This window comes from Leptodactylus fuscus, chromosome 1 (assembly GCF_031893055.1).
Source record: "Leptodactylus fuscus isolate aLepFus1 chromosome 1, aLepFus1.hap2, whole genome shotgun sequence".
NCBI classification, from domain to species: Eukaryota; Metazoa; Chordata; class Amphibia; order Anura; family Leptodactylidae; genus Leptodactylus; species Leptodactylus fuscus.
The window spans coordinates 37,442,839-37,466,121 of record NC_134265.1 but is presented as its reverse complement, the minus strand read 5'-3'; the positions used below and the strand labels follow the sequence as shown (position 1 = coordinate 37,466,121).

Genomic DNA, 23,283 nt, shown 5'->3' with positions numbered 1-23,283 from the left:
TATCCTAAAAGCTCCCCAATCTAAGAAAAGGGACTGCCACCCGTATAAAATAAAAAATGCTGCCATACCTGCGGAGGGCGCACTTCCAAATGAAAAAGACCCTGTAGAAAAATTTAATGTGTTGAAGATCGGTCCTTATTTTTGTCACCATTTTCAGTTCTTAGTCCCCTTTTACAATTGGGCAGTGTAAGGGTAAGTTCACACGGAGTAACGTGCCATGTGATGTGGCACGTATACGGTGTGTGAGACTTTGCGCGCCGTAAAAGCTCCCATTGATTTCAATGGGAGCCAGGATCGTATACGCCGCGTTATTTTGCGGTCGTGATTTTGCATGACATCACAGGCCCTTCAGCCGCCCTATAGGATCACGCTATGTGATGGGCGGAGCTACACACTAATTTGGGGGTAGAGCTAAACTGCAGGTTGCATATGAAACCCCGCCCACCAAATGACACAAGAAACCAGGAAGAAAGAAGATTTTACAGCAGCGAAGACTGGTGAGTATGCAAATACCCCTTTAACTATTGCTGCTCAGTGAGTTATATTGGGAGCTGAACACATTTTGCATGCTATCAAATATCTCACCCCAAATCGATGAAAAGTCTTGCTTATCCCTACCTGAAGAAGGCGCACTCCCAAATCCCATAATTCCTAGGTAGAAAACATATTAGAAGCATTAAATCAATAGTTCTGGCTGGATATTGCAGACATACAGATATGGCAGACGACAGCTTAGTAACAGTAATGTGCATATTGTCCTATATTACTTTAGACTCACATTAGCATTCGGGTTTCCGTTCTCTGGTTTCGCTTGAGGACCCGAAAAATGAAAACCCTACCAGCTTAAAAAGCGGTTATCTACAGAAATCTGTGGACCCTGTAGACTATAATGGTTCCACTGAAAACGGCGGAGAGAAAAGTCTGGCAAACCCCATATGACTGCTGAGACCCAATCACAGGCCTCAGCGATGCCCCAGAGACCACCCAGGAAGCTGGAAGAGGCCATAAGACTGCTGATGTGGCCATAAGGTCACTAAAGAGGGCCATGAGGCCATTTCCGCACCTCCCTTGAGCTTACAATTATTAGGGTAAGTTCACACGGAGTAAAATGGAGTGTATTTTGGAGTGTAATTTTACACGTGTAAAAAATTTACGCGCGTATTTTGGAGCGTTTTTTTACACGTGGTGTTTACGGAGCGTTTACGGAAGCGTGTTTTTCTACACGCGTAAACGCTCCAAAAAAAGGTTCGTAAACGCCACGTGTAAAAAAACGCTCCAAAATACGCGTGTAAATTTTTTTACATGTGTAAAATTACACTCCAAAATACACTCCATTTTACTCCATGTGAACTTACCCTTATACTCTTGGGTTTTGTGGGTTCAGGTTGTATGCAGAACTTTTGGAACACTTGAGTCCAATCCAGTTTGGTCAGATGTGATTCACTCCTCTCTAACGCCTTCCAGAAGGTTACACTGAAATATATTATATTATCTTTATGATACCTCTTTGTTATTAATATTTCCTTGTACAAACTATACATGCAGTCGATAGTCTTTATAATACAGATACATAGCAGACGGCAGATTTGTAGTTGCCATCTTGCCAGGAATTTACCATCATCGTTGTAATAGGAGGCCTCACATGTTTCTATCTTCGGGAACTTACTGTACTACCAGTACCTGTACATATGTCATATACAGCAAAGAACAAAGTGTTTGACCCATTTCAATGGACGGTTAAATTACCGGATGACTGATCCATACCTGTAGAGTGTGCGCCTCCAAGTGACTGGGGAACTGAGGATGAAACAGATGGTGTCAAACCAAGTAAGTATTTCATTCAGTCCAGTTGTGATCTACGCCCTTCCTCAGGCCCCATTAGATGAAGAATTACTTATATCCCCAAGTCATTTGTGTGAAGCAGACGGCAGCTTAGTAGGGATTCAACAATGTCAGAGGATGGGGCCACCATCTAAGAACACAGCGACCTATGCGGTGTGAAAAGGAATGACCACAAAGAGTCTACAGAATTGTATCTACAGATGTGTCCAGCCTAACCTTCACTCATATCTGGTTAAGGTCTCCAATTTATTGCAAAAAATCCAAAAGCAATACAACATCACCATCTGCTACCATACTGTGTCAGATAAAAAGATTCTGGGGACCCACTCCCCAATAACTCCTAGAAAACAGACCATAATACCCTTTAAATTCAGGTGTCTTCTGCTGGACCATTACTGTGTTAGAACCTCGGCCCATCGCAGGTTCTTCTGGTATTATGGTGGGCCGCTGACTCTGGGTGACAACACGTGGACACATAAAGCTGATCATCTCATGCTACACATCTCAGGAGAGGCTGTACCAAGACGAAAGGTAAGGACAGACAAATCTGTATGACTATTACTCTCCCTAAAGAAGTCAATGGAAAGGTAGTCATGCCTCCATGTGGCCCCCCTCCATTAAAGTCTATGGGAGTTAAAGAAAGTGCTTTGTGCTGCTTCAAAATAACGTGTATGTGGTGTGTATATATATATATATATATATATATATATATATATATATATACACTCACCGGCCACTTTATTAGGTACACCTGTCCAACTGCTCGTTAACACTTAATTTCTAATCAGCCAATCACATGGCGGCAACTCAGTGCATTTAGGCATGTAGACATGGTCAAGACAATCTCCTGCAGTTCAAACCGAGCATCAGTATGGGAAAGAAAGGTGATTTGAGTGCCTTTGAACGTGGCATGGTTGTTGTTGCCAGAAGGGCTGGTCTGAGTATTTCAGAAACTGCTGATCTACTGGGATTTTCACACACAACCATCTCTAGGGTATTCAGAGAATGGTCCGAAAAAGAAAAAACATCCAGTGAGCGGCAGTTCTGTGGGCGGAAATGCGTTGTTGATGCCAGAGGTCAGAGGAGAATGGCCAGACTGGTTCGAGCTGATAGAAAGGCAACAGTGACTCAAATAGCCACCCGTTACAACCAAGGTAGCCAGAAGAGCATCTCTGAACGCACAGTACGTCGAACTTTGAGGCAGATGGGCTTCAGCAGCAGAAGACCACACCGGGTGCCACTCCTTTCAGCTAAGAACAGGAAACTGAGGCTACAATTTGCACAAGCTCATCGAAATTGGACAATTGAAGATTGGAAAAACGTTGCCTGGTCTGATGAGTCTCGATTTCTGCTGCGACATTCGAATGGTAGGGTCAGAATTTGGCGTCAACAACATGAAAGCATGGATCCATCCTGCCTTGTATCAACGGTTCAGGCTGGTGGTGGTGGTGTCATGGTGTGGGGAATATTTTCTTGGCACTCTTTGGGCCCCTTGGTACCAATTGAGCATCGTTGCAACGCCAAAGCCTACCTGAGTATTGTTGCTGACCATGTCCATCCCTTTATGACCACAATGTACCCAACATCTGATGGCTACTTTCAGCAGGATAATGCGCCATGTCATAAAGCTGGAATCATCTCAGACTGGTTTCTTGAACATGACAATGAGTTCACTGTACTCCAATGGCCTCCACAGTCACCAGATCTCAATCCAATAGAGCATCTTTGGGATGTGGTGGAACGGGAGATTCGCATCATGGATGTGCAGCCGACAAATCTGCGGCAACTGTGTGATGCCATCATGTCAATATGGACCAAAATCTCTGAGGAATGCTTCCAGCACCTTGTTGTATCTATGCCATGAAGAATTGAGGCAGTTCTGAAGGCAAAAGGGGGTCCAACCCGTTACTAGCATGGTGTACCTAATAAAGTTGCCGGTGAGTGTATATATATATATATATATATATATATATATATATATTGAACATAGATTTTTTTTTATCTGTACTGGTTATGTAGGATTGAAATTGTTACCTGAGGAGATGCTGTGACTGCCAAACAAACTACCTATGGAAGAACAGAGAAAGAATGTCAGTAGAAGTAATTGCTGATCATGTAGACTTGCTGACGCGTCTTTGACTATTATTATTATTATTATTATTTGTAGAGCACTATTAATTTCATGGTGCTGTCCATAATTAGATTAATTCTATGGTGTACATTATATTTTTACATTAATTTCATGTTGCTGTACATTATTAGATTAATTCTATGGTGTACAGTATAATTATATTAATTCCTTGTTGCTGTACATTATTAGATTAATTCTATGGTGTACAGTATAATTATATTAAATCCTTGTTGCTGTACATTATTAGATTAATTCTATGGTGTACAGTATAATTATATTAATTCCATGGTGCTGTACATTATTAGATTAATTCTATGGTGTACAGTATTATTACTATTATATTAATTTCATAGTGCTGTACATTATTAGATTAATTATATGGTGTACAGTATTATTATATGAATTCCATGGTGCTGTAATAATAATAAATAATAATAATAAATTTTATTTCTATAGCGCCAACATATTCCGCAGCACTGTACAATTTGTAGGGTTCAAATACAGACAGAAAGATACATTACAAAGAAAGTCATACATTATTAGATTAATTCTATGGTGTACAGCATTATTATTAATTCCATGGTGATGTACATTATTAGATTAACTCTATGGTGTACAGTATTCTTATATTAATTCCATGGTGCTGTACATTATTAGATTAATTCTATGGTGTACAGTATTATTACTATTATATTAATTTCATGGTGCTGTACATTATTAGATTAATTCTATGGTGTACAGTATTATTACTATTATATTAATTTCATGGTGCTGTACATTATTAGATTAATTTTATGGTGTACAGTATTATATTAATTCCACTGCGCTGTAGATTAATATATTAATTCTATGCTGTACATTATTATATTAATACCATGGTACTTTACAATTGAGGATTTACATATAATATACAAAATAAGTACAATACTAACAGTGACCAACTGGAATAGAGGGATAGCGGGGCCTCTCCACAAGAGCTTACAATCTTTTAGGGATGAGTGATAAGGACAGTATGTGGGGGTAGAATCTGTTCACATGGAGGTTTGGTGGTTTCGTGAAGCTTGTGATTATGGGGGACACTCTTATGTGTCATGTAGTGATTTCCATAGTAAGGGAGATGTGTGGGAGAAGTCTTGGAAGCAGTTGTGTGAAGAGCAGATAAGGGTGGAGTAGGAGGTCTTGAGAAGATCGGAGGTTACTTGGTGGACTGGATGTTCGATGTACATATTCTTAAATATCTGTTCCAAATGGGTGAAAAGTGTATTGCTAATCCTTACCTGAAGAGGGCACACCTCCAAACCCCATAGTTCCTAGAAAGAAAGCAGGTTATAACTATTATTTTCCATCTACAAATTCAGACACATCTGCTGGAATTATAGTACTACAGATATAGCAGATTTTTTAAAAAATCAAAGACTGTCCATGTAGAAATGTATTACAACATATCTGATCTCAAAAGGTGGAAAAAATGTGTTTTATTGCCTGGATTCAGTAGTGCGAGGGTGATACCTACCAGAAGAGGGCGCTCCTCCAAATCCAAATTGTACTAGGAAGAAAACAGATTATGTTAAAATATGCTATAATATATTTATTATACTTCTTTGTTCTTAAAGGGGTTGTGCGGGATTAGAAAACATGGCGTATTTCCTCTTCTCAGGAAGTGACATCACATCCATTGGTCACATGGCCTTGCTGCGGTTCAGTCTCATTCATTTTGATGGGACTGAGCTGTAGCATATAGAAGATCTTCAAAGGACCAGAATACCAAGAGCGCACTTTGTCAAGACCAAACTTACCGACCCTAAAATAAATACATATATGAATTATATATACCTGTAGGGGGCGCACTTCCAAATAAGTGTGATCCTACAATACAAGCAAAGGATATCCTAGATGAAAAACAGTCTGAACAATTGCTTAGCTACTAAATTTATGATCATAAGAATAAGCAGTAAAATATTCTGGTTCACCATAGACTAATATGAAGAATATTAAATATCTACAAAGGCTGAAAAACTATGAAGGGTAGTCACTAGCGAGAAGATAATTCCTACCAGAGGGGGGCGCACTCCCAAATGCAAAGTTTCCTGATAAGAAAACAAATGATATTAGACCTCATGATATTGTATAACCCATCGCTAATATTAAGCATCTACCTATCTTTGTATTCTTATACACCCTCTATATCCTTGATAATACAGATATAGCAGCTTTGTAGTTGGTATCGTCAGCATCACTGTAGCAGGTGCAGCCAGTTTTATTAAAGGGGTTGTATGGGATAAAAACGAGTCCCTACACTAATCTAACCCCCCCCCCCCCCCCCCGCCTACTTTCTAAATAACATAATTTATCAAAAATGTATATTTACCCTTATTATCCCAGGTACATTGCCTGGTCATCCGGTGACGATCTGTTTCTCCATTTCTGGAAACGGAACGTCACTACTACTACCCTCCCCATGCATTATACTTACCTCTATTCCTTCCAGTGTTTCTCCTGTGGGACTGCTCCTCCCTCTTTGTTGACTGTCGGCGCGCGCTATAGACCCAGCACTGTACTGTGCAGCTCCCACGCCTGCGCAGTAGAGGTGGATCGTCGCTGCAGTGTACAGTGCAGTGCTGGGACAATAGCACATGCTGGCAGTAAGAAAAGAGGGAGGAGCGTCACGTAGGAGGAAGACTGGAAGGAAGAGAGGTAAGTATATAATGGGGTCAGGGGTTGAGCTGAGTAGGTAGGGAAGGGCTAGTAGTGGGTGGGATAGCTAGAGAGACAGGGAAGGGGTGTATGAGAGGGAGGGAGAGAGGAAGGAATGGGGGAGTGAGGTGAGGGGGAGCTACTGTAGAAGTTAGGCCTGGTTCACATCTGCGTTCAGTATTCCGTTCAGGAAATCCACATGGGGACCCCCCGAATGGAATACCAAATGCACTGACAAGCAGTGAGCACTGAAAGCACACGGACCCCATAGACTATAATGGGGTTGATGTGTTTTCCGCACAGTGTCCGCACGAGTCATTCCGAGAGGACAGTAGTTCATGAAGTACTTTTCTTTCATAAGCTCAAAGCTTGTCAATGCGTTCAATATTCTGTTCGGGCATGCGGACTCCCCGAATGGAATACCGAATGAAGATGTGAACTAGGCCCTTACATAGCAGGAAGCTGAACCACGTAAATAAATGCAGAGGATAACAGGAGTTCCCAGAGACACCCAAAAATCACTCAAAACACAGCTAAAGGTATATGGGTGCATTTATCAACCCATTAATAGCACTAATAGATCTTTTAAAAAAACATTTTTTACCCGGAAAACCCCTTTAAGGTGGCGCCATCTGCTGGAACAAACCTGCATAATTTAGTATAATTCTACATGTTGGCAGCAGGTCATATATGGCATTGGATAAGGGATATATGGACATGGTATCAATATACTACTGTATTATAGGAATACTAGCTGGATGTCAGCATACAAATGTGCAGCAAATTCTGCCGTGTGAACATAACCTAAAACCTCTGCTGGTCTAGGGCAGTGTCAGGAATAATCCTTTACACAAGGGGGGTGCTCACCCCCTCATGCTCCAGCTATGTCCATGATTGTTCCTGTTCTCTCTGTGCCCTGATCATAGAGATCCTTGCAGGGAAGGAATAGACAGATGTACACAGTTCTTTTTGTGATCAGGCAGAGCTTTTTTATCTACAATATGCCCGATCCCTAAACTGCATGGCCATGTTGCCGCACATCTCAGAGGACACAATGGAGCAGATAACTAATACTGTCATCACATGACTATGTACTGTACACTTTTTAGGCCAAGCTTATCTGCTCTACTGTGTCTGACCCAATTCAATGGATGTGTAATGGAAATGAATGGAGAGGTGGCAGTGCCCCCCCCCTTGCACTGACCTCTATCTATACTATTTTATATCTGTGTTGGTTATGTGCAAAATTGAAATGGATACCTATAGAAGAGACGCCGCTACTTCCAAACAAGCCCCCTATAGAAGAACAAATAGATAATGTCAGGAGCAGTAGTCACCGGTCATGTGCTCACCTCTCTATAAACCCTGTTCACACTACACCACTGAAGGTATCAATTAAACTTTTTTTTCTTTAAAGTCAATAGTGTTTGAAAACAAATTGTATGTCAAATATATTTTTAAAGAATTTTTGGTGAGTTTTTTTTATTTTATTTTCCATGTTACTTTCTATATTAAAAAAATTCCTAAAAATCTTGCAGTTCTGACTTTGTCCACTAGGCAATATAATACGCTGAGACTTCCTGTCTTCCGTAGGTTTCTTTCCAAGAAGTCACAAAATGTTTTAGGCTACTGGCAAGAGTTGGAATTGCAAGATTTTTAGGATTTTTCTATAGATATTAATTTGGAAAATTAAAAAAAAAAAAAAAAAAAAACACCAACATTTTTAAAATCATATGTTTAACATAAATACAGAGTTCTGTGCCACGGTGTAGTTAATATGTTGACCCTTAATAACCTCCAGTAGCCGCCTCTCCAATGATTTCGTAACAGTTGGGATTTTTTCTCTAGCCCCCGCCATTCCTGAGCAATCATTTCTGTTAGTATGAACACAATTATGCTCTTTTGGTGGGTGATCCCAGGATGGAGCAGAAAGACAAGGACCACCCAACCGACAGATAGCATAATTGTGCTTAGAATAACAGCACTGATTGCTCAGGAATGGCGGGGGCTAGAAAAAAAATTCCAACTGTGCCAGTCGGGCTGTGAGGCCCCAATTAAAAGATACAAAGAGTTGGCGTTATTGGAAGTGGTGAAAGGTGTCAAGTTATACTCTGTTACATCTGAATATCTAAAGTTGGGTAAAGGAAAGAAAGGAGATCTCGCCCGGAGAAATAAACAGTCTCCAAATATCTTTCTTATAACCATATGTAAATGAGGGGAGCACACGGTGGGGCAGAGAACAGACACGTAGTCTTAAGGATTTCCTATAAACCAGCAGTAATCAGTAATAGCTTTTATCGGTATGGATTATATACTATATATGGGATTAATTCAGTTTTTGTTATTTTTATTTATTTTTTTTACTAATTTCAAGCAAAGACAAAACAATGGGAGGAAATAATTGATACCTGTAGAGGAGACGTTACTGCTTCCAAAGAGAGCACCTATGGGAGAGCAAAGAGAAGACTTCAGGAATCTCAATTCAGATGCTATTCCTTTAGGGTCACCGTACTGACCTGGGAAGTTTTTGCAATATCAAAAGTTCCCTGGGCTTGTCCACTTAGAAACTGAGTAGGCCTATAAAAAAACCCTTTCCTCCTAAATCAGATGCCTGCTAGTATAGTCCTCTAGTTCGGCCCTGTACCAATATGTGTAGTAGACAGCTTGATTCAGACTCTTGGCTTGTTTATAGTCATTTGTCTACTGATTCTGCTTCTGACGTGACCTCTCGGACCTGACCTTGGCTTTATATTAGATATCCTTTTTGTCTCCTAAATCTACCTCTGACAACCTCCTGGTACTTGCCATTTGCCTGGACATTTATTATCCTGTTTCAGATCTGCCCTGTAAGTTAATTGTGGGCTCTGGTTTCAATTAGAGGAGGGTTTAATTTTTGTACAGTTTCTGGTGGTCATAACTGGGACCGAAAATTCATCCAAATCCATCTGGCCTTGTGGCTGGTGCAGATGACAATGTTTGGGTGTCTGAGCCTATCTTTAAGCACTGTATTAGATTTAAGCAGTTGTACTAATGCTCTGTTATCAACCAGACCATTGTGAAGTCAATGCTGCGGCCCAGCAACTTCCTAGTGTGGCTACTTCAGTATTTCATTCTACTGACCGGGGGTGCTCACAGCACCCAGACCTTGTTGACCAGTGACGCAAACCACTGATATGTAACTACAATGAATGATCACCAAAACCTATGCAGAGCGTGTTCTGTAAAGAGATTTAAAAACTGTGAATGCAGCTCTGGATGCGACTGGAGTATAAGACATGGTTAAAGATGTGTAAAGCAGAGTAATTGGAAAGTAACTAGATATCAATAAGCACACAATGTTAACCTAAGACAATGGCCATGATGCCTGTGTGGTCAAAGAATTACTATGACCACAAGAGCTTTCACAGCCCTAAACACACTGCACTATCCAACCGTCCAGTTTGTGGTACGATGTTCCTCTATCCTGTATCTCGGATAATGTTAGGTTCTCACTATCAGTTGGGTTTCCGTCCTTCGGGACCTGTCTACTTAAAAAGCAATAACCTGCGGAAATCCATAGACTATAAGGGGTCCGCACGGTTTCTGTATAAAAGAGAGAAAAGTACAATTCTTACCTGAAGAGGCGCCACCGAGTCCAAACCCTGGAAAAGAAACAAAAACTAAGATTTATACATGTTTTTTGAAAAGCTATAATACAACTCCCACTCTACTTCAGGGGTAGGCAACCTTTTTGGTTCGGCATGCCGATTTTAATTAAAAAAATGATGAGGTACTCGGTGTGCCAGTCAATAAGTGTAAGCCTGACGACCCCTAAACTAAAGTCATATACCACAAACCAGAACACAGAAGTGCTGCCACCAGAGGCTTCAGGACACACGCGTTTACTGCTATTTCCTGGGACGCAGCTGTACTTTCCGATTAGAAGCAATGAAGGTCCATGTGCAGCCCCGAATTAGCAGTAAATGTACTGTATGTGTCCAGTAGCACCGTATGGCAGAATCCTTATGGTGGAAACACACTATGTATCTGGAGGCAGCTATATGCTTAGGCCACTGGAGCTTTTACTTTGATGTACAGCTGCGTTCACATGGTGCATTTTGCACACATTTTTTTTAAAATGTATGAGTTTTCTGTGCAAAAACACATCCTGAATACAGAAAACACACTGTTATACAGAATAATGTCCCATAGCGGCCCCTGCACATGGTATAAATCCCTTAGCGGCCCCTGCACATGGTATATGTCCCATAGCGGCCCCTGCCCATGATATTATGTCCCATAGTGGACCTTGCACATGGTATAAATCCCTTAGCGTCCCCTGCCCACGGTATTATGTCCCATAGTGGACCTTGCACATGGTATAAATCCCTTAGCGGGCCCTGCACATGGTATATGTCCCATAGCGGCCACTGTCCACGGTATTATGTCCCATAGCGGCCCCTCTAAACAGTGTAATATTCTAACTTTTATAATATTCCAATTTGTGCCATCCACTAGCTATTATTACATTCTGGGGTCTGAAGAGACCCCACACTATAATAAGTGGAGGGCCAAGAGAGGTGATCAAACATAAAAAAACAATGATACTCATCTTCCTTGTGCTCCCGGCGGCTCTGAGTTCTATGCTTCTACCTTACGTCGGAGACCGCTGATTGGGTCTCGGGGCCACGTCGCGTCACTAAGTATAATGATGCCGGACCCCTGAGGCCCTGTCAGTGGTCTCTTACTTCAGGCAGAAGCACCTGCAGAACACAGAGCCACTCCGAAGCGCAGGAAAGGTGAATAATATTATTTTTATGTTTGATCACCTCCCCTAGGGCTTCACTTATTATACTCCGGCACGTGTGTCGGGGGTTGCCGACCCCTGCTCTACTTTTTCAGGACACTGAACAGTTTATGTACTCAAAGTTGGTGAGCCAGTGAGGAAGCTAGAAAACATGGAATGTTAGGAGAAGAGTAAGTAGGCGTTCGGTGTCCGACAGCTAGAGTCCGATGCTAATATCCGCGCAAAATCTTGCGCTGACATTAGCATCGAACATGAGTTGTATCCGTTACATTTTGCATTATTTCAAATGGGACATCATGTGCGTTCTTTTACAGTCCGTGTCTGTCCTTAAGTGTCCGTTCACAAAGATGTCCGATTTTTCAAGCAGACAGACAAGGACAGTATAGAACACACATGATGTCCCATTTAAAATAATGCAAAATGTAACGGACACAGTTAGTCTCCGATGCTAATGTCCACGCAAGATTTTGCGCGGACATTAGCATCGGACACTAGCTGTCGGACACTGACGCTAGTGTGAACCCTGCTTAAGGAACAGGTGAATGACTGAGCTTATGGGTGAGCCATGGTAATGCTGTGATTTTATGGCCTTGACCTACTATATCTACTGTACATGGTACTTGCTTATACTACATGTTTTAGAGACATCTTCTTTATATTCCCTTTACTCTTATATCCAATAGTCCAAAAATCTACTCCTCCACCTAGACTCGGACTCTATACATACAACTGACCCTACTAAACGTGGAGAAAGGGGAAACTCTTACCTGTGCCTAAAGAGAAGACGGAAAACCCAAAAGCTGTAGAGATGGGAAAAAGGACAAATCTTCAGAATACAGAAAATGATGTAGAGTTTAGCAATTTTCTCTTCTATTTCCTTACCTTATAACTTTTTGTAAAGTAACTGCTAGTATTTCTGCCATGAAGCCTGCAGATGGGCGACAGGTTCCTGCAATGCTTACTGCTGTAGCGGGCTAGCTGAGGTGGATGATAAAATGTCGGCAGTCTGCATTCCCTACTACAGAGAGTTTAGGAATCTCATGTATATACTTCTACTGACGTCAATAATAAACCAGCATGCAGTAAGCTGGCTGAGTAGGGGAGTGGGTAGCGGTGGAATGGCAGTGAGGGAGATTGGCGAAGTGCTGACGGAGATTGGCGAGGTGCTGACGGAGATTGATGTCATTGTTTTCGAACTGGAAACTCCCTTGAAATCATTTTATCTGCCTGCAGCCACCACTAGGGGGAGCTAAGAAACTTACTGCATACTAGTTTATCATTGACTTCAGTAGATGCAGTAAGCTTGTGGTGACAGCAGACAGCCAGCAGGTTATCATTTACCTCTATATCTATGCAGGGGATTTAGAGCATTGTATCAGAAAAAACATGTCACCATGTATAATCTAATCCTAATTCTCTATGAGGCTGTCTTATTGCAGTGCCCTGTTGGATTATGATATTGCATTACGGATTATTTATACTTGTCTCTGAGACTAGAGGGTGAGAATCCCCTGGTCAAGAGGTTAGCGTGTACCTGAAGAAGGAAGCTGCTGACGCACAGGAGGACCCTCGACTGGTATCTTTGTATCCTTGATAACAGCTACAAATGCGGTAAGAGAGGAGATGACTCCAGACTGTAGACTGGTCTCCAAGATCGTCTTTTTCACCTCCTCAGAGCCCGAGTCCACTCCATACTCCAGCATAGAGATCAGAGACTTGGCGGCCAGTCTATGGATGGTTGGTCTGAAAGAAAAAAAGAAGGTTAAAGCTAATCACATTGTAAAGTGCTATTTAACCCTTTCTGGATTAGATTAGATTCTGGAAACATGGGTGACAAATCAGTATGGAGCCTGTTACATGCATAGCATTTACATGTCAGACTATGCATGAGTCCAAAGAGCACATCATTTAAGGACTCCCTCTCCATGCAGTGCCACTGCCCCTTCACTACTGATATAGTAAGACCCCATCTACATAGCTCTGTCGACCACCACAACTCAGCAATGTGATGAAATTTACAGAGCTGCAATACCACACACAACCACATAAGCCAGGATGGCGCTTTGCTAAATATTGAAGCCCATATAGGGGCTCACAATCTTCATTTTTCCCTATCAGTATGTCTTTGGAGTATGGGAAGAAATCCACACACACACACTTGGAGAACAAACTCCTTGCAGATGTTGTCCTTGGCAGGATTCAAACCCAGGACTCCAGCACTGCAAGGCTACAGTGAAAACCACTTAGCCACCACGTTGCCCCTTGACTCTATGCTATTCTTTGCAGCATAGTCATAGCCATAGGCAGCAGCAGACTGAAGTTAATTCACTAAGGTCTATGGAGCAGTTTTCTAGACATGCTCTGTGCAGGGAGAGGGAGTAGATAAGCTGTGATATCATCTACTGTCAGTAGTGGATGCAATGATAGACAAGTGGTGCTATCTATAGAGGTGTTATCTCCTACTGTAAGTGATATAAATGAGGTGACTGAAGAAAACCCCAACAGAATTGTTAAGTGCCAGCCTATTATTAGGCCTAGTGGCCAGAGTAAAAATTGCCATGTATAGTACATTTTTCCATCGTGAAATACATTTTTTTTTCCATTTTTTAAAAAAAATCAAAAATTCTTAAAAAAATATGTTCAACAGAAAAACTTGCTCTGAAAAACAGATCATTTTCCGGCAACACATTCCCTTTAAAAAAAACCCAAAACTTTGTGGTTTTTCATATTTTTTCCATTTTTGTAGCTTTCCTAATGATGAAATTACCTTTCGACATTCCTGAGATTTAGTGGGAAATTATAGGCGTTGATTATAGTTTCGCCTTTGAGCTTGTATTGCAAGGAGACGCGGCCCGTCAAGGAACCTTCCACCTGTAATATAGAAAACATCAGGGTATACAATCTGCTATTGAGAACTACCATGTGACCTAAGATTCCTCAAAGTCTCTGCCCCTTTTCTTCTGCCCTCGCCAAATTGATTTGTCTACTACTCGCATGGTCTGTTCCCTATAGCCCTCCTCTCTCATATACTGCCCATATTTCCCCCCTCTCTCAGGTCACCAGACCCCCCATTACTTTCTGCAGTGTTCTCAGCAGCAGTTGGTGCAGCTCACAGGACCTTTAGTGACATTATTTGAGGTCCTGGAAGATACATTTTAGTATAAGGGCTAGTTCACACGTGGGCAAAGGGGAGGTTTTTGACAGCGGAATTCGCTTCAAAAACCTCTCCTTTAACATGGTGGTCTATGTAGACCACTAGCTTTTTTTTTCCTCCTAGCGTTTTCCGCCTGAAGAAGCGACATGACCTTTCTTCAGGCGGAAAACGCCTGAAGAATTGCATAGAAGTGAATGGGAGGCGAAAACCGCGCAGTAAAAAACCGCGCGGTTTTTTGCACACAAAACCGCGCGTTTTTTTGCAAAAAACCGCGCGGTTTTCGCCTACAGTTTCTATAGCACATATAGGAAAAAAAACCCTAGCGAAAACCGCTAGCGAAAACCGCGTCAAAAACCTCGTCAAATGCAAAAAACAGCGTCAAAAAAACTCCTCGAGGTTTTTTACCTCGCACAAATAAGCTAGGCGGTTTTCACGTGTGAACTGACCCTAAGGTCTGCAGTGTTTTGCAGAAAATAGGAAGCAGACAAGGGTACAGGTACCGGACAGGGGTCACAGCATCAGCAATAGCAGATTTTGATTCTACCTTGAGGACTACCTTCTATAGCTAAAAAAACCAATGTAACTTTAAAGAAAATTCTGGACGCTCAGAAATCTGTCCAAATCCCTTCACTCCTGATTCAATAAGGCCTACAAGTATACACGAGGCAGTAAGGACTGATAACATGAGGGGTTCCTTCTGTGATATATAAATATATCGCACCATATTTCCCTTCAGTTGGGAATAAATTATCGACCTCTGACCCTGGAAGATGGAGGTGGGGACATTAGACAGGACGGAGGCCTCTAGTCCAGGAGGAAGGTTCCATGTCAAGGAGACGTCTGTCACACAGGGCTGCAGCGCGTGCCTCATCGCCCGAAGAACCTGATATGGTTAAAAAAAAAAGAGACAGTACTGTATAGTACACACAGAACAGTATATTACAGATGAGGCAGGACTGTATAGTACACAAAGAACAGTATATTACAGATGGGGGGGGGGGGGCAACACGGTGACCCAGTGGTTAGCACTGCAGCCTTGCAGCGCTGGAGCCCTGGGTTCAAATCCTGCCAGGAACAACATCTGCAACATCTGTATGTTCTCCCCATATTTGCGTGGATTTCCTCCCATTCTACAGAGACATAGTGATAGGAAAAAAATTTACATTGTGATCCCTATATGGGGCTCACAATCTACATAAAAAAACAAATCCCCCCCCAGTATATTACAGATGAAGCAGCGATTCCCCCACTGCCCTATAAAAAGACTCCATGGCAACTTTTGGGTAGTGTACCTGTCAGTGAGATATACTGTATTTGCTGCTAGACATGCCTGTACATTTTGACACTTTAACAGACGTTTAGAGGGGTGCACCTCAATGAGTAATAGTTATGTGAGGACATACACACATGGTGAACAGGCTACGGACAGCCCAAACAGCCCACCAAAAGGGTTGTTTGATTTATTGACAAGCAGGAGCAGCTCCCATAGTTTCCTTTCCAACCATCCTAGGTGGTTCCTTCACATCACACGCCTGTCTCTTCCCCAATAAACGTCATCTTCTCTATAATATTGCAGTCACTTACATCCTATATGTCATTATTACAGTCACATATAGAAAGTTTCATTTCATTCCATCCCACCAGTTCCTTCTTGAAATGAAACCCCTTTAAGTATCGCTCTCACTTCTGCTTTTTCCTATTTATTTTACATTGTTAGTGAAAATGCTCATTTAAAGGGGTTTCCCAGGACTGGGATATTGAGCTCCACTCCATCTTCTCACGTCAGTGACATCACATCTGTCGGCCAAGCTTCAGCTCCATTCAATCCCATTGAAATGAATGGTAATGAGCAACAACACCACTCCCAGTAACACCAGCGGTATCTTTTGTCACATGAAGGCTATCTGCTATAACGTGAGTGGCCTCTCAATGCAGACTTGTGCCTCTCCTTAGATTGGACCAAGATTATTTGTAAGTTATGCGCTTCTTATGAACCTTATAGGAGACATTATGTAGCCAGCAAGAATTAAAGGGGTTGTCCGGGAGAAACTGATCTTCATAATCTAAGCTAAACACCAACCCCCTCCCCACCTACCCTCTAAATGACTTTATGTACCAAAAATATAGAATTACTTAGATCACCGGGGTGGTCATGTGACCCCCCCCCAAGGCACATTATAAGATTTTCCGGTGAGGTTCTGTTTCTGTAATGGGGAAAACGGAACATCACCAATACTAAGCCACGTCCCACCCCATCATACTTACCTATCTTACAGTCTGAACCTTCTTGGCATGGAGTGTTGGCATGTGCAGTAGATGGCACTTCAGCTCTATTGCGCAGGCGTGGGTGGCCGAAAGATGTCAGGAATATGAGATGCCTGTGTAATAGAGCCACAGTGCCGAGAAGAAGCAACATCCCATGCCCAAAGTGTCTGGACCTGAAGACAGGTAAGTATAATGCGGTGGGTGGGGAGTGTTGACTTAGTTAGGAAAGGCTAGCTAGGGAAACAGAGTAGGTGTGAGTGAGAAAGGGAATGGTAGTGAGTGAGAGAGGGAGGTGAAGTGAGTAAGCTCTGAGTGGCCGACGGCATCATGGTAGTTGTAGGAAAATTCGCAAAAAGTGTGTCCAGCAAACCAATGTATATAAAATATAAGTTTTACTTCATATTCCAATAAAACAGAAACATCTTACATGTTCCAGGAGCAAGACAAAAAGAAGACACCATTGCTGACGCTAGGTTCACACTAGCGCCCGGAGTCCGTTCTGAGATTTCCGTTTTCTGCATGCAGAAGAGGGAAAGCTGTCAGACTGGGTCCGGCTGTGAGCTCCAGTGAGCGTTTTATGCCCTCCACCACAGAGTACTGTATGTCCGACTCTGTGTCCGATTTTAAAAAATCGGTTTCGCAACGGAAAGCATAAATCACCGGCGCTCACGGCTGGACATCTTTCAAACCCATTCAGATGACAACTTGTTGCCAAAAAGTGTTGTGTTCCCCGACATGGGTTTGCAATACATTACCGTTTGTACCTTGGCTGTCGGGTGATTACCGGTTAATTTTAAATCCAAAAAACAAATTGAATTGAGGTCAAAATTATAATGGAAACTAAGATTTAAACTATTGGTGTTAATGTCATCAAAAAACATTGGTATGGGCGCTACATTGCCCCTCCAGATGAACAGAATGTCATCAATGTAGCGCCCATACCAATGCAGAAATGAAAAATAAGGATTAGTGTCAAAAAATGTAGGACTCCTCCCACCAGGACATATATAGATTAGCTAATGAGGGGGAAAAGAGGGAGCCCATAGGCGCCCCACACACCTGTGAATAAAATTCAGAATCAAACATAAAATAATTGTGTTTTAACAAAAAAATCAACTACCTGTAAAATAAATTCACATAACTCAGGAGTCACATACAGTCACATACCTCCTGGGGTCACATACAGGTTATACACAGAGTCAGAATGTTTCTCTGTCTGTGCACGCTGCAGGGCTGCTCCTCCCACCTCCCCTTCCTGTTACAGTTCGAAAGATGCTTCCTTAGACAGGAGGGGGGGACACTTTAGGGCCCTATATCTCTGGACTGCATGAACATATCTTGATGCTTTAAGATTCATTTTAAAGATGAGAATCTCGTCTTTAAAATTATATCAAGGTCTTCATGATTGAACTTATAGTTTTGGAGTGATTCACTGTTCAAATGCTGTCAGGAATTGAGATCTGCAGTTGGATCTCAATGCCAAATAGTGTTTTCAACAGTGAATCGCTCCAAAACTATAAATTGTATCATGAAGAGCTTGGTATCATTTTATAGATGAGATTCTCATCTTTAAAATGAATCTTAAAGCATCAAGATATGTTCATGCAATCCAGAGGTATCGGCATTAGTAGGGAGGACATATTAGCTACATCCTCCGCTACAGAAGTGCCACCCTGGGAGGACATAGAGTTGACGTCCTTGGCAAGAAAAGGTTTAAGGGTTAACCAGCTGCCTAATTACATGACAGGTAAATGGGAAAGAGATGAAGCCGAAAGATGGAAAAATGTAAGAAATGAAGGAGAAATGAAATCACCTTGCTCTGCATTCTGTCCTTCCCTGTGATAAAGTCATACGTTCCACCGCCTGCCCGCGCCATGCCTTTAATGAGAGATGTGGAAGCGCCTTCACCAATCCCAAATGTGAAGCACCTGGAATTAGAAAAGGGGCACGTTACATGTGAATAAGAGCTTATTAATCTTGTATTGTGTCGTTAAATGGTCAGATCTTAATATTTTGACCTCTTTGCATAGATTTATGGTAATAACTTACCTGTGATTGTGAGAGTTCTTCCCGACTTCTTTTATCACCTCTCTTGTGTTCCCAACCTCTCCATCAGTGAAGACGAAGACCTAAAGAAAGCACAATGTAATAAAGAATGGAGTTCACAATTAAAGGGGACCTTTCACCACCTCCACCAACCCCAACTCTTTCCATCCTTCAGTAGCTTTCGCTCTACTGATGATTGAAATTTTTTCTCTAGCCCCCACCATTCCTGAGCAATCCTATTTCTTATTTTCAGCACAATCATGTGCTCTACTGTCCAGTGGGCAGTCCTTGGCAGCAACAGAAAGACAGGGACCGCCCACCCTGACAGCAGAGACTATACTGTAACTGTGCTGAAAGTAATAGCAATAATTGCTCAGGAATGGTGTGAGCTACAGAATATAATCCAATTGCCCCAGAATCAGTGGAGGGGCACCTACTGAAGAGTGCAAAGATTTGGACTAGTTGGTCACCACTTAGCTTTCCTGGGTTCCTGCATGAAAAATTTCTTATCTATGAAGTTTTGCCCCATACCACAACATAGGGAGATATTTAATATGCTATTCAGAGTCCTCACAGCTACCAAGACATTTCAGATTACAAATGTGGTTTAGAGGATAATTCCATGCGACCATCCTGCTACCACGGATGGAATTTCTCTGGAAGAAGCTCAGTGCTGCCACCACAGGAGGAGTGCAGTATTACATAATGCACAACTGAAGTGGACACTGCTCCTTGTGCTGCCCTGTGGCTCTTACAGGGGATCCTCCTAGTAAATGGTCAATACACTAACATTGTGGTATTATATATGTATAATATATATGGACCTAGAGTAGACAGCCGGTATGATATAGGTGCACTTACTTGCCTGGGGTGCTCTTGTTTCCCAGTTGAATAGATTTCCCTCAGGGGAAGGAGGATTTCTGTCCCCCCATAGTTAGAATTCATCATATTAACCTTCTTAACAGCCTCTTCCATAGACTCCTGTGTGTACTCCATGCTCTTCCTGTGGGGTGTCAGAATCACAATTTTTAGCCTTTTTAGGTACTGTGCCCAATTAAAGGGGTTTTCTGGACTAAAAGAATTAGCAACTTATTCTAAAGATAGGACACCAAAATCAGTTCTTTGGGTGTCTGACACCCAGCACCCCCACCGATCAGCAGCTAATACACAGAGAATGGGGCAGGAAAAAGCTAGCGCTGTTCTCTGCGTAGTGGTGGAACTGAGTCACTACAACTTAGCTCCTATTCAAATGAATGGGAGATTACTTGCAGGGTCTGATCTGGTCTGAGCAGCGGGAGTGTTGGTTGGGGGTTCACCACTGATCTGATATTGAGAACTATTCTTAGGATAGGTCACTAATATTTTTAGCCTGGAAAACCACTTTAAACCCCTTTATATCAGGTCAGACTAATGAATTTGATAAGGCTATAAAATCTGCCATACATATACAGATCATAGGTCTACATGGCAGGTTATTGACCTCTGTATATCAGGATGCACACAGCACTCTCTCTATATAGTAGATCTGAGCACTGAGTGGCCCCATCTGCGCCTCTTCCTCTTCTTCACTTTGTGGTCAGGGGAATTTCTATGTTATGTAACACAATGGAAAAACCCACAATCTCCTTCTCGACTGAAATGTCTGCTCAGCTCTTTCTGCTGAACGTCCCTCAAACCCACTGACCAACAACAGATATCTTATTGGGTTATATGGGTGATGTATGGACAAAGCTCCGAATTTCCTCCATGTAGTGACCGGAGATCCTGTTTACTGGCCTGTAGTGTGACCAATGCGGGCGATCCCTTGGTCAGGTGCTGTACATGCTAGCGCCACCTCTGAAGTCAGTGGTTGGCTCCAGCGGTCACAAGAATGTATGGCATATCATCAATGCAGGCCAGTAACAAAGGACCGGCAGGACCGGTAGAGAATTAAAGGGGTTATCCAGTTTCCAAAAATTGACTGCAAATACATCCACTGCAGTGCTAAATACTCTCTGTTCCCTTGTACAGCCTTTGCTTGTCTTTATTTTACTTGCTCCTCCTTGTATCTCTGTTATTTACAGGCAGACAAACTACATTTCCCATGATTCATCTGCCTGCTCTCACTCTGTGTACCTCTTGGTTCTCCACTCTTCCATCTGCGCAAATTCCCTCCCTGATACAAAGTCTGTCTTGTGTCTCGTTTCTTCAGTCCAGGCAGCACCGCTCTCCTCCACATATCTGAGTAGGCAATAAATCACTCTCATGAGTGGCTTCAAGGGGCAAGGAGGTCGCATGCTGCTTTGCCAATCTGTCTGCTGGCTGAACTGCTCACAGGGGTGGAGTCGGTGGAGCAATATTCAGCTTGTAAATGAAAGAAACATCACAGCTGTAGTGTGACTTTTTTAAATCCAACATCCCCTTTAAAGGGGTGTTCCAATTTTTTTTTATCAATGATCTTTCTTCAGGATGGGTCATCAAAAAAAGATCAGCGAGGTCTAACACCTGTGACCGTCCCTGATCAGCTGTTTCAAGGCATCATGACGCTCGTGAGACAGAGATCTTTTATTGACAACCTGTCATCAACAAAAATGACCTGCACAATCCCTTTAACTCCAAGTCCATACAGAAAATTTAGCCGGCTATAAATATTTACATTTCTAAAATGCTGCAAATTCCTTTTAATTTTTTTTTTTTTTACAACTTCTCCATTTACGTCCATTCAAACTGATCTATTGCAAATTGCAAAAAAAAAAAAAAAATCGCCTTGTGTCCTAAGGGTGGAGGGACTTGCGATTTAATGCAACTCCTACATCCTAATACTCACTCGAAGAAGGAGGAAAATGTAGACCCAAATCCATAGATATTGAAGAAACATCCAAGAGGTAAGCTCTTCAGCAGAAGGATCAGGGTCTCCTGGGGAGGAGAGGGAAAAAAAAGAAGCAGAAATGTATAATCCATAGAAAAGCAGTGTCTAAGAAGCTTGGCATGTAACTCAGGATCAGTACAGGATAAGTAATGTAATGTATGTACACAGTGACTGTACCAGCAGAATAGTGAGCGCAGCTCTGGAGTATAATACAGGATGTAACTCAGGATCAGTACAGGATAAGTAATGTAATGTATGTACACAGTGACTGTACCAGCAGAATAGTGAGCGCAGCTCTGGAGTATAATACAGGATGTAACTCAGGATCAGTACAGACTAAGTAATGTAATGTATGTACACAGTGACTGTACCAGCAGAATAGTGAGCGCAGCTCTGGAGTATAATACAGGATGTAACTCAGGATCAGTACAGGATAAGTAATGTAATGTATGTACACAGTGACTGCACCAGCAGAATAGTGAGTGCAGCTCTGGAGTATAATACAGGATGTAACTCAGGATCAGTACAGGATAAGTAATGTAATGTATGTACACAGTGACTGTACCAGCAGAATAGTGAGTGCAGCTCTGGAGTATAATACAGGATGTAACTCAGGATCAGTACAGGATAAGTAATGTAATGTATGTACACAATGACTGTACCTCAGTATAGTGAGCGCAGCTCTGGAGTATAATACAGGATGTAACTCAGGATCAGTACAGGATAAGTAATGTAATGTATGTACACAGTGACTGTACCAGCAGAATAGTGAGTGCAGCTCTGGAGTATAATACAGGATGTAACTCAGGATCAGTACAGGATAAGTAATGTAATGTATGTACACAGTGACTGTACCAGCAGAATAGTGAGCGCAGCTCTGGAGTATAATACAGGATGTAACTCAGGATCAGTACAGGATAAGTAATGTAATGTATGTACACAGTGACTGTACCAGCAGCAGAATAGTGAGTGCAGCTCTGGAGTATAATACAGGATAAGTAATGTAATGTATGTACACAGTGACTGTACCAGCAGAATAGTGAGCTGCAATTGATAACCAAATCACCAGGGCCACCAGAATACGAAAATCGGATTTATTAAAATACTATACCAAACAGGAAAACAATCGGGTACCCCTGGTCGTCACATATAACCCACACCTGGAGACGCTGAGAGGAGTCACACGCAAATTACATCCACTACTGCAAAAAGACCGCTGTCTAAAATGCATATTTCCAGACCCCCCTCGCCTGTGCTACAGACAACCACCAAACCTCAGGAATATGATTATTAGCAGCTCACTGTCACCTCCAACTAACACAGGAACATTTCCATGCGGACAGAAAAGGTGCAAAACATGCCCTCACATACTGACCACTGATAGGATAGAGATACCAAATGCTAACAGGGAATATCAAATCCGAGGTACGTTCATCTGTAACACACCTAATGTAGTGTATTTAATAATGTGCACCAAATGTCCCACTGAAAATCTGTATGTTGGAGAGACCGGACAG

At 42.1% G+C, this 23,283-nt stretch overlaps 1 protein-coding gene across 6 annotated transcripts in view; it reads right to left on the bottom strand.

The window, feature by feature from the left end:
• Window positions 1-23,283, bottom strand: part of LOC142198792 (von Willebrand factor A domain-containing protein 5A-like) — a 40,134-nt gene that overhangs the window by 5,517 nt on the left and 11,334 nt on the right. For 2 of the 6 annotated variants that reach the window (XM_075269726.1, XM_075269727.1), the window contains exons 9-27: window positions 21,725-21,813; window positions 19,780-19,921; window positions 18,922-19,001; window positions 18,686-18,800; window positions 15,329-15,490; window positions 14,221-14,324; window positions 12,988-13,196; window positions 12,221-12,253; window positions 10,282-10,308; window positions 9,076-9,111; window positions 7,928-7,963; window positions 6,028-6,060; window positions 5,807-5,839; window positions 5,487-5,519; window positions 5,251-5,283; window positions 3,877-3,909; window positions 1,765-1,797; window positions 619-651; window positions 69-101 (exon numbers count right to left, since the gene is read on the bottom strand). In XM_075269726.1, coding sequence (XP_075125827.1) covers window positions 69-101; window positions 619-651; window positions 1,765-1,797; window positions 3,877-3,909; window positions 5,251-5,283; window positions 5,487-5,519; window positions 5,807-5,839; window positions 6,028-6,060; window positions 7,928-7,963; window positions 9,076-9,111; window positions 10,282-10,308; window positions 12,221-12,253; window positions 12,988-13,196; window positions 14,221-14,324; window positions 15,329-15,490; window positions 18,686-18,800; window positions 18,922-19,001; window positions 19,780-19,921; window positions 21,725-21,813 — 1,297 coding nt within the window. Of the gene's footprint in view, window positions 1-68; window positions 102-618; window positions 652-1,764; window positions 1,798-1,860; window positions 1,989-3,876; window positions 3,910-5,250; window positions 5,284-5,486; window positions 5,520-5,806; window positions 5,840-6,027; window positions 6,061-7,927; window positions 7,964-9,075; window positions 9,112-10,281; window positions 10,309-12,220; window positions 12,254-12,987; window positions 13,197-14,220; window positions 14,325-15,328; window positions 15,491-18,685; window positions 18,801-18,921; window positions 19,002-19,779; window positions 19,922-21,724; window positions 21,814-23,283 lie in introns of those variants that run through there. The other 4 variants (XM_075269728.1, XM_075269729.1, XM_075269730.1 and 1 more) reach the window with 4 other exon arrangements.